General features: G+C 42.1%; 1 protein-coding gene across 1 annotated transcript; it reads right to left on the bottom strand.

The window, feature by feature from the left end:
* Positions 1–7,605: 7,605 nt before the first annotated feature.
* LOC138938393 (NAD kinase 2, mitochondrial) lies at positions 7,606–9,696 on the bottom strand. The gene is made up of 4 exons (XM_070305308.1): positions 9,596–9,696; positions 8,317–8,401; positions 7,997–8,255; positions 7,606–7,829 (listed from the first exon to the last, which is right to left on the bottom strand). The coding sequence occupies exons 1-4, from the start codon at positions 9,694–9,696 to the stop codon at positions 7,606–7,608; spliced, it is 669 nt and encodes a 222-aa protein (XP_070161409.1).
* Positions 9,697–12,154: the final 2,458 nt, after the last annotated feature.

The following is a 12,154-nucleotide window of genomic DNA, read 5'->3' as shown; positions in this document are numbered from 1 at the left end:
GATAAGAATATAAGAAAAAGAGGTTTATAGATTTGTAAGATATAACTAATTTTTATATAAAAAACAACATATTGTATGAGAGCTACGTGAATATGATTTATAAAAGTTTAAGTTTCAAATTTCTTAAATCTACGACATTTGTAGCATATAATAGATAGCTTCAATTATCATATGATTACGACGTATGTTGATGAAAATATAATAATAAAAAATAAACGTGGGAATTATTCTTTTAAATCTTTTCTCACATCGCGTAATTATTTTCAGTTATATAAATAAACATTTTTGTGCATAAAATCCTTTTGAAAGCAACATTGTTTGCACATAGTAACAATTGTATTGCCTTATAATGGCAGTGTCGATCGCGCTTTCATACATTCCAACACGCGTTATACATTTTATTAGTTGCAATCAAAGATGGATCGAACTGTATCGAAACGCAATCGAATGACGAGTGTTGTGATGAATGTTTTACAGGACGGTTTTATCTGACAGAAATCTAAATTAGTAACGTACCGTTTTATTTACAGTAGCATCGCGTCATTCGTAACGCAAAACCCCGCGTCCTCGAGGATTTTCTTTTTTTTTTGTTGTTTCAGTGTGTCGCGTCTCTGTATGCCGCAGAAATTTCCCATTGGTATCAAGATTATCTTCAAATGGCATCGATACCCACATAGACTTTGTTTTGCGAGCTTACTGCCTCCTCGATAAATTGAGTTCCGGAGTTTGATGATGTATCGGTCGCAGCCAGAGAGCTATTCGAGCTTCATATTTCCCACGAATTCAACGAGATCGCGTTTCCATGATGGTTATCCGCACCGTTCGCTAAATAATAAATACTCTGCAACGTTTATTGTTGAAACAATAATTTTGTGTAAATGGATACTTTAATATCTCAGAATCTAACATATATGCAATATGTACATATATGTATAATATTGTACATGTGTGCAATATGTGCGACAGTTTCAATAAGAAAGCGCGTACATATATCTTCCGAGTGCCGTAATATAATACGAAAATGTAGCAAATTCTCATTAGCGGTTAATTATTTAATTAGAACTATCTTAGCGCGCGCATAATATATACTGATATACTCGGTAATATGCAGTAGCGTCAGATACGAACGCGGATACACGTGTTTGTACTTGGGAACCCGCGTTTGGAACTCCCTGCAAGATTCATACATTAACAGGATGTGTTTGTTTGTTCATCGGTAAACTGTGATATGATCATTATACTAAAGGTAGAGGCGGATAATAGAACGCGTACACGCGAACTAGCCCGATAAGGCTCGATCGATATCTCGGAAATCTAGTTTGAGATAGAAGCAGTTTTCGTGCACTTGCGTAATGCAGGCAACATCTAATACAACATCTAATTACTTCGAAATGTTACAATCACGAAGTATTCACACAAAATATTTCGTTATTATCGATTTTATTCTAGAGAGCAGTATCAATTCGTACTTCGATAATTGTTCGTCTTCCTCTTCTTTTCCTCTGGCGAGCGTACCTTTATTAATAAAATCTTATGATATTTCTTGTAAATTTTTTGACGCTTCTTTGAACTCACTTTGTAGAAAACGTTATACAGACCTGGCCAAGGGACGACCAGGTGTCGGAGGTAATTGAAACAGAGCGAACTTATTAGGACGACTCGTTTCCATTTCCTCCTTCGTCGTCACCATCGTCGGCGCGACGCTTTTGTGCATTAACACCGGACGAGCGTTTTAGCGTGGTCCGTTATATCCCGTCCCCGGATCGCGCGCCAGTGTATTTTTCTTTGGGCTTTTAATTAGTCCGGTCATTAATTAAACACATCTCTCTCTCCTTTGGGTACCCGCCGTCGACATCCGGAGCGCGCGCGCGCGCGCTTGTCCTCCTGTTCACCTCTTGCACTTTCAACCCCGTTCACCATCCCTGTTCTTTCGCGGCTATCCATGCATTGCTCTCCCGGCACTACTCTTCCTACCGGGCGTTACCTCGCAACACTTTAGGAATTTTAATTTCGCCCTAACGTGTAAACACGCCGGCGCCAATTTATTTCACCACGGGGAGCGTTTTAAAAGGGAGGTTCGGGCTCGACCTCGCTTCCTCCCACTCGCAGTCTGTTTGCCCTTAACTTTAATTCTCTCTCCCTCTCCTTCTCTGGTCTCCGACAACTAGATGTCCTCCACGATTTATGGTATTGCGGAATAGCCGCGGACTTTGGTGCGAAGGAAATCGAAGGCCATTAAGCATCGGCAGAGGGCATTCGCAAAGATGATTAAAATTTTTAAAAAATTTTGATAGAGATAATGCAAATCTTTCTTATACTAACAATAAGAAGAATTATTATACACAATCATCTTTTTATAAACGTTTCTTTTTCCATTCACGTCAGATAAAGAAAATAATGGCGTACGTACTTTGTAATAATTTGGGGTATAGAAATAAAAAATAATTAAAATATTTGAAACAATTGAATGGCATATGTATAGTATATTAATAAAAATTGATAGTGTCATCACATACATGCCTTTATTGATAAAAAAAAAGAAAATTTTATTACTCTTTACAATAACCGCAGTAATGACCGACCTGATTATCCACCGATGACTTGGCCATTCGCTTGACTCGTACTACTGCGAGAGAGCGTACGTGCTCTGCTCATGGCGGATAAGTAAAATCGCTTTACATCGGATGATTAGTGCCAAGCTTAACAGCGTGGAATAATGCCTGGGATTACGATAATTAAAGAGTGTGATTAGTTTTATTGGCCGACCAGCCGTAATAACGAAAGTCTCCGGTGGCCGAGGAAAATTCTATTTTAACTTATAAATGTACTTTCATATTTTATTCGTCTTTTTCCTCTCCACGTTTTCTCGGCTTCTGCCAAATGAAATTTCCTATGTAACGCGACAATATATTCCGGTTTCCGATAATCCGATAAATCGCATCTTGTCGCTGCTTAATCGCGACGTGATGGGATAAACCGTTTAGTGCCCTTATTTAGCGACATTATATGCGGCTAAAACGGCTCTCTTCAGGTCAAAAGGCTGCGCTTCTTTCAGTTTAGCGATACCGGTGCAGAAAATGGACGAAATACACTCCGTGATAATTTAACCCGAGTTCCGAGCTGGGAATATTTCTTCACGCACTTATCCTCTGAAATCTTTAATAGGAATTCTTTGCGACGACTGCGAGATGACTTAACTCAGTGATAATATTATTGTACTTGGCCTGAAACTTGGTAAAGATTCTTGCTGCGCAAGAGAAATGAGAGGTGTTTCGAGAAAGGGGAAACGGTCAATGTAACTCTTCTAGCGGCGACGAACTTAATCAGCTCTGGAAATTAATCAGCTGAAGGTAATTGGATCTCAATGTGCTTTTCAACTAATTTTGTTGCAATATTTTTAAAAGTGAGTTCCGCCATTGAAATTGTTATTCCGCGATAATTGCTATATGGATTCAATTATGCTAGAGCTGCAACTGTTTCCTATCCCGTCTCTCGGTTTCATAGTCAGCTTCGCGAAACGAAACAAATCGTCCGATCGACATTCACAGAGGATAACGTTGCTATCGATAATCTTATTGTGATTCTCCATTCACTTCGATTTATCGTTGTACCAGCCGAATTCATACATCGCTGAGTTCGAATATGCGGCTTGGCGCATCGATCCAGCCGGCCGCACGAGAAAGTGACTTTCGGCGGAAGAGAGATGAGCGGAAACGAGACCGCGACGATGGTAAAAAGAAGGCTACGAGGGAGGAAAAAGACCGTATCTGGTTCAACTGTTCCGCGAGCGAAAGCACGAACGAAAGGTAAGATAATGGAAAGTCTGGAAGAACGTCGATTCACCGGAGACAGGTGGAGAGACGTAGAATGACAATACTTCAAATTCATTTGCGCGACAATCTCCGGTTCCTTTCCCTCGCGGCTCATGCGCACAAAACTTACCCTTTCTCCTTTTCACCGGTTATCAATAAAATCAGAAATTCGTCTCGCCGGCCTCAAGAGAAATGGAACAAGAGGATTACGTGATAATTGGTGCGCATTTATAGAGAAAAAAAGAAAAAGGAAAAGAGAATTGTTGGCTGTGATTTTAAAGCGGAGCAAAATAAATGTGAATGTAAAAAAAGATTGTCTAGAATGGCGATAACGCGTACCAAATATCTGGAAGAGGGTCGATCAATTGACTCTCCCGACGTTTCTTCGCGACGGAAAGACGAAGATGCAACCGGAAGGAAAATTCGAAATCGTCGCTACGACAATTTGCCGTCGAAACTCATCGAGTACGGGAAATGAGACTCGCTCTCTTTCAGTTTATAGTCGATTTATATAGTCGGTGGTCCTTTCCCCTACCTTGTTCCTTTCTCCTTTCCGCTTCTGTCGCGACGCGTCGAAATAACTCCTCTCCCGATAAATTATCGCCTAATTACGAAGGCCGTAGAACGCAGCGTTTGCACGTGACTCCGGTAACTATAAAGCGCACGTTACGATCATTTCTCATAGTTGAAAAATCTCCGCGGGGTATGAGCTCCGCTTAGGATGGAGGCGGCAGTCGAGTGTGCGCGTGGGCGGTTCTTGATATGCTAAGCAAATTTGACGGCGGATACAGTTTATATGCGGGAAAAGCGCCGTTTCACTCGAATTTCCAGAATGTCAGATCGACTTGGCGAGGGCGTATAGCATAATATCAAGATAATTAAATATAGAGATGATAGTCGAAGGACAGAGTCGTTTTAAAAAAAATCTCTCATCGCATCTCATATTATTATCCAATTCATTTTTCAGCGCGATAACGGAAAGTTATATCGTCATCCTCGCGATATCGACAAAGCGATAGCGCAAATGGCCCTCGACTAGCTCAACGACGCAGCCATTTTTACGCGGTTCGAACGAAACGCGGGGAGAGTGGATGACAAAGTGGACCGATCAAAGCGCATTAGACGCGGCGATTAATCGCCGCCGTTATTTTCCGCTCTTTCGCCACTTTACATCGCGTTACGATCCGACGCACAACCGTATCCGCGCGTGTTAGCCTTTCATATTTTCATTAACTGTCATTATTCTGCCTACGCTTTGCGGCAGTCACCGCGAGCGCGACGTTTCCCCGCGCGCGAAACGGAAGTGGACGATGCACACAGGGCACATGGGTCGTTACAAAGGCGGATCAAATTACAACTAGCGCGGCGCGGGGATTAAAGCCAGAGAAAAAAAAGGAGATAGCGCGTTGCCATGCAAAAAGGTACATCCGCGAATTCCCCTCTCCTTCGGTCTATTCTATGAGAAGATTCAATGGTCCATTTCTCTCTCTCTCTCTCCCTATCTTTGTTTTTCTCTTTATCTCTTTCATTCCGCACGCTAACCATTTCGTAGTTTTCATCGTACTTACATCGAGGTTACCGCTCTTCTACCATCTTCTATTTCCGTTCTTCTTTTTCATTCGCCATTTTCTGCAAACGATTCTTATCTCGTATCCCTCTCTCGGTCTCTTCGGCACGAATTAACGTTCTGCCCATGAATCCGCTAATAAATCTCGCGAACCGCCATTACCACCGTCGGTTCGTTCGAAGGAAGCTAAATCTTCGGATAAGGGTAAATGGCCGCAACCGGTCATCGGTTGACGAATTTATACGGCTCGAAAGGGCTGAAAGAGTAAAAAGAGAGAAAGAGAGCAAAAAAAAAAACGGTACAATTTTGGTACTGGATGGCGGAAGTGAGGCGCGGCCCAATCCGTAGTGATAATATTGATTTTTGCGATTACACAACGGCGAAACGAGTTTGCCTACACGCGCGAATACGTCGTACGTATAAATATACATATATATATATATATATATATATATATATATATATATATATATATGTGTGTGTATATATCGTAAAAGGAGTATTATTTATTTTATAAACTCGCGCGTATACATATATTTGCGCGCGTATCGTTTGCGTAACCGAGCGCGCGTGCATTCCGCGTCGCTTGGTGCCTCGAGCGATAATTCCGCGTTTTAACGCTTTGCTTCATTAATATGTTTATAATGACGCATCATTGGTTGTTAAAGCATTCTATTGTCTTCGTTTGTTTTAAATCACTATTACGCAGTTTATCGGGAGGATTATTAATTAATTACGTCGCGTGATACCGATAATGAATTGATACCAAAAGGATATTCGCTGCTCGCGTTATCGCCAAAACAAGCGGCCGTTGTTTTGAAAATAAAAGAAACGCGTTCGTTATACACGGAGATTCAATAATAGCCGAAAATATAAAATTTGTGGCGATTTCCGTCCGGTTTCATCTAAACTGGATCTTCGCGTCGAAATGTCGGCCGTTGGTAACTTCGGCAGAAGACGACGACGTTCAATTACGAAGTACAAAGGGTCGGTCGACATCGGCCGTTATTCCCGGTTGCCCGTACATTTGTTTGTTCTCCATGAGACCGTCTGCGATGGATCACCATTGTTCTTACAGATTGAGGCTTTCGCGAGGATTAATGAGAATGGTTCGGCCGTTCACTGAAATCCGATTGGGAAGCCCACTCGGATCGATTAATACCGTGTTTTCTTCTCACGCCCGTAGCACGTGGTCGTGTGACAATCAGGCACGGTTACGTGAATAAATAAATGTAAGTACAAAAATGTACAGAATAATCAATGTTTAATAGATTAGGTTCATTTGCGTTGAGAATTTTAAAATTGTCGACGTAGGAATATAATTACAAAAAACTCAGCTCTTTCTTTCCTTCCAATAAGTAGATCAAGTTTAAGAGGATTAGTTTCTCATCCAACAGCGCAAACTATTATTTATACGAGTGATACAAAAACGATTGAGAAATACTGCTGTTGGGAAATTCTTCCGAAGCGCAATTGGCGAAGGACGCTCGTTCTTTCGCTCTCGGTTTCAATGAAACTAAAGTTTCCGGCAATGGATCGGGCATGGAACACGAGGCTTTTACGTTCTCGCGCAACTCTTTTACGGTTACTTTACGCGGCGCTATGTGTCCGAATATGTCGGCGCTCACCTAGCTACCTGAGAATATTTTTGCGCGATATCTTGTGTTTCAAGCGCCCGCAACTTTTGCTCCGAGTGGAACAATGCACTTAGACGATAGGTACGCGCTCTTTTGTGAAACTCAGAGATACAATCCGCGTGACAAGGTGCGCGAGGAGTGCCTGCGGTTCGGCGAAAACCGAAATTACGGGGTTAATGGAAGTCCGGACGAGGGTTGTTCGAGCGCGTTCCCGAGAAGAGAAAGAAGTGCGCGGAGAATAGCGATGGGTTTCGGTTTGTGGATCGCTCCGGGAAAAAGGTGGTCCATTTCTCTCGCCGCTGAAAACAAAATGTACTAAGCCGTCCGCGTCGTCGAGCGCGATAAATCCGTAGGCTTGAGGGAGGCTCTTTTAGTTCGTGCTCGTCTTATGTCATCCTAGATTCAGCACAATGTGCTAAAAGAAATTACACTTTTGCTCTTTTCCGAGAACTGAGATAAATTAGTCCTTTCATATAAATTAAGCTATCTTCAGCAAGTTATTAAAAGGTAGATTAATTTTATTACGCAACGCGATAGAGAGTTGTAATTATTAATATATGAGAGTTGTAATATAATTATTATATGAAATTTATGACAAAATAATATTTTTCAATGAAAATTCAGGTTGAATCTCGAAAGTTGCAGTGCTGCCGTCGTTGAAGGGTAAAGATACACATCCATCGAGAACGAGACCGGCGTCGAAACCTTTCGATTTAATCTTGACTTTATTGCACATTTGCTTTTCTGGAATGGACTTTGAGCAGCGCGAACCCCGATACATCTCATATATCATATATGCCATTTTTAAAGCTTCTGTAATATAAATGCAATATATTTAATGTATTTATAGTATGATATATTTTTGCCGTGGAACAGTTTGCTGGCCTGTATCATTGTTAATCTTCAATCACTAATTAGAATTAAAAAAAACGTCATTGAAGATTCGAAAGATGTGTCGATTGAGCGTTGAATAGGGTTACCTGGGGGGAAGAGAAGATTATTGTGATACTTGAACAACAGTTCGTCAGTCTTTGTCTCATCGAGTTGCTTGCCAGTTGCCATAGCGGCAAGCATTTGAACAGTTTCGGCGGACTGTAAATTCATCGTCCTGAACCAGGAACGAGAACCTGAGCCCGTGCAAACGCAGATACCCGATGACCGGGTCGTAATGGTCTCTTCGTCGTCGGCCTGGATTGTGAGGACGATCGGTCTCGACGCGAAAAATTCGGCCATGAATACCTAAAAGCGAACGGTGTATCAACCGGCGCACCGGCATAGAAATACTTTAACATTTCAGAACCTCGTTTAATGCCAGCCAAGGCAGGATTCTCCGGCGGGGCTGCAGGGCATCTGCTATTTTCCTCTGAGTGGATCTCATAAGTGCGCTGCAAAGATTTCATTTGTTTAGCGCGCCTTTGGAGAAACGTCTCGCAAAGGAATTAATGAGACGCGAGAGCGACGTAGCGGTAGAAAGAGACTATTTGAAGACGCAATGGAATATCAAATGCGCGACAGTTGTATTGTTTTCCGTCAAGAACGCCGAATTAAATTAAATTAAATTAATCGCCGAATTAATCCTTATCGAGTAATCTTTTCCAGTTAATCGATACGCTTTATCACGCGCATCGCGTTATCTCGTAAAAATCGCTTGGTCCACAAATTCAAAAGTTATGACCTCCTTGTGCGTGCGAGTTACAACTATACGTAACCCTTGTAATTTACAAGTTATAACTGCCAAAGTTAGAACACGCGTGAGCTACATTTCGCAACGCAATGAAGACGCATTACAATGTCCTCGCGAAGGCGTGGAATAGGCGATACCTTTGCCGCTTATTTCAAACTTGGACCGCGCATCGCGTTGGAGTAGCTGGTAAATAAAAGTTTAGAGAATGAGGAGAGAGGAAGGAATACCATTCTCTCGACGGTGCTTTAATGTTTCTCCATCTAGCACGGACGGGCTTTTACGGAGAGGATGGGGAGGACTAACGGAATTATACGGGACATTTCTCTCGTCCGGTTACGCGCGCGTGCGTCTCTCCCTTGTCAACCTTATTACTCCTCGTTTCGCTATGCAGCCGCGCTTGCAAAGCCATTCCCTGGCTATCAAGAAGCGTTCAAGCCCTTACCTTTCTGCGAACGGTACGTTACGTTAATGTCGCCTCCAAGACATTTACTTTTTTTCGAGCGTTCGCGAATAAAGGGAACGCTCGTCGTGCTTCGTAAGTCTCTTTTCGTCTTCGTTCCTCTGTTCGCTTTGGCGTGTTAGATTTATTAATATTATTATTCCATAACGCACTTTAACTCGCTCTCGCGACTCAAATGAGGGCTGTATTTTCGAGAGAAATATTGTAGTTTTCCGGGTTGGGCTTTATAAAGGAATATTGGAAAATTTCATAGGTAAAATGTGAAGTACAATTGCGTCGTGAAAAACAGACGAGATAAATAATTGCAATATGGATCTTTCTTTAAGAGGATGTTATTTTCAACGATAAGTAAGATATAAGCCTTATTGACTGGAGCGTTACATAATCTACCGTTTATCTACCGAAGAAAGCAAAACTAAATGCTAATCCGCTCACTCGATTCTTTTTTCACCTCGTGTACGGCTTTTCTCGTGCACGTGAAAAGGTTGCCGATAAAGTCCTTCTCCTGTCATAATTGTACGTATGCGACTTCTCATCATCAGGGTGTAATCTCCCGTACGCAATTTCTCGAATATCTGCACGATGTTTGATCTGCTTTTTATTGGCAGCGTAAAACTACTGCAAGTTTCGAGATGCGGATTGATGCCAAATATTGGTTTCACATTGTTCGTTATCAGCTTCGAGGCTAAGAGAAAAGTACCATCCCCACCGATCGCGACTACCAAATCGGCCCAATCTACGCATCTGCTCGCGTCGCCTGTTCTGTTTAATCACAGATAAAAGTCTCCAATTTAATTACTTCATAATTTTATTTATAATGATTTTTGTTAGAAATTTCAGAAATGGTGCACCAATGTCAAGAGTTAGATTTTCGTTTTGAGGAGAAAGAAGGCTTTACGATAAGGACAGAGTTAATTCACAATGTAACTTCGCAAGAAACGTTACCTTTTTATGATGCGATAACCGATGTCGAGATTATGTAGGACCCGCGCAAGGTCTCTCTCGCAGGCGACCTGCCGATGATGCTCCGCGAGGATCTCGTCGAGGTCTTCGTTTTGCTTTTTCAACCGATCTAACAGTTGATTATTCGATAGATCAGGTTGTATGGCCTTAAGAAATTCGAAAGCGGATAGTTTCGCGATTCCGAGCACCCGTTGTGGCCAACGCAACACGATTAACAAACAACTAGATAATTTCATTTTCTATGTTTCGCTGGTACGCGATATAATTTTTAGCACTGTTTAACGTTAATTTATATTAATTCAGGTTACGTTAACAAATAAGGTTAATTGTCATTGTTCTTAAGACGCCATTGTTGGTTTGCGGTTGATAAACAAAAATTAAAGCGTTTATAAGCATTGCAAGATGTTTACATGTCTAACAAAGCAAATTGCATGTTTTCGGAAGTAATAAATCTGGCAGTTACGTCTTGCGGAAACTGTTTTATTTATTAATTTCTTGAGCGTGCAGCGGACGTGGGCATCTTTAAAGTGGTAAATCATTAGCAGCATCGTTCGCAGCTCGGATTTCCAACGCCGCAGTATTCTGGGCTGTTTTCCAATGGTTCTCGGTGAGTAGCATGTTTCCGCTACTGGTACTCGCGCGACTATATATTTCTCTGCACGATTGACCGCGGCATTCTTCGCAAGAAGGAAGGTTTTTTTTGTAGATTATCTATATTTAACCAGATTTAAAGATACACGTGGCTTTTTATATTATTTCCGCAAACGTTACATAGAGATAAATAAGCGAACAAGTCAAAAAATTTATTCTCTCTTCTGAAACGATAAAAAACGAGAGCGGAACAATTATACCGTACAATTTAATATAAGTTATTCTAATTAAAAAGGTATTAAAATCAATGAGATATAGAAGAAAGAAGGCAAAATATAATTTCAGATATAACATTAATAAATGATTAAAGAATAAAAATATTGTATAAATAAATGTATAAAGATTATACAAGTTACGCATATATTTTTTACGCATCATTTACTCACAAGAAAGATCTCTTCTTAATTTCATTGCGACACAATCCGCATTTAATTCAACCTTGATCAAATTAACGAGCAGTCCTTTCACCGCTATTGATCCGTCTCTCATCGCGCGTGTTTCATGAGGCTATCGAATACAGAGTTCCTCGACACGAGACCGGTTCTTGGTCGGAATTGAACGGTCCAAAGACGTTGAACACGACGTGAGACGTGTCGCACGATGATGGCGGCGGGCCGATGGCGCTGGACACGGCAGTGATTTACACAGGGACAGTTTACACAAGGGTAGTTTACACGCCGGCGGATTACACGACGGCAGATTGCACGGAGGTGGGTCAGACAGCGGTGGATACACGGCCGTGTTGCACGCCGGCGGACGATGAGCCACGATATACACGAGGCACGACAGCGGGTAAAGGAGGTGAAGGGAGGGAGGAACAGCGTGTTGTCGCCCGCGTTTAATCGACTTAGCATGATAAGACGATGGATAGAGACGTCGAGGAGCATTACGTGGGATCCTTCGCACTCTCCTCGATCATTTTTTGCTAAAATTTTTTATCGTGTGTACCTTTGCGAAGAATGACGCTAGCAAGTTTTCTCGCTGTTACTTTACGCGATCCAGCACGGTCGCGTTCCCACGAGTCCTCAGCTTCCACATTGTCATTATCATCGAAGCAACTCGGTTCACCGGCAACCCTTCTCGGCGTTGTTGTCGACATCAGCATTCTCGAATACCTTAACGCGGAAGATGGCGGTGCGCCGTTTCGTCGAGCCGTTTATCGCGCTTCCTTTGCCTCCGCAGGAAGTTCCGTGCTGTGCGAGACGTCGAAGTTGAATAGTAAATCTTCCGACGTCGCCTGTCTGGTATATCCGCTAGAATGACGTTGAGTCTTGTCATTACATAAAGCTCCCCGTTATACGACCGGGACGCTTATTCCAGCGATAGACATGCGCTTAATGCTGCCTGTGTGGCTCACGATGTACTTGGTTGTCGGGAAGA

This window comes from Polyergus mexicanus, unplaced genomic scaffold (genome assembly GCF_030449975.1).
Source record: "Polyergus mexicanus isolate NDT 795.1 unplaced genomic scaffold, iyPolMexi1.0 SCAF_12, whole genome shotgun sequence".
Classification (NCBI taxonomy): domain Eukaryota; kingdom Metazoa; phylum Arthropoda; class Insecta; order Hymenoptera; family Formicidae; genus Polyergus; species Polyergus mexicanus.
This window is presented reverse-complemented; position numbering and strand designations above follow the sequence as displayed.

What these genes read in the sequence shown, in the direction of transcription:
- LOC138938393 (XM_070305308.1), bottom strand. Translation starts at nt 9,696, where the DNA reads ATGAGAAGTCGCATACGTACAATTATGACAGGAGAAGGACTTTATCGG. An exon ending in CGAGGTGAAAAAAGAATCGA is followed by an intron (nt 8,402 to 9,595) that starts GTGAGCGGATTA and finishes AAATCTTTGCAG; the next exon opens with CGCACTTATGAGATCCACTC. An exon ending in CTTGGCTGGCATTAAACGAG is followed by an intron (nt 8,256 to 8,316) that starts GTTCTGAAATGT and finishes GTTCGCTTTTAG; the next exon opens with GTATTCATGGCCGAATTTTT.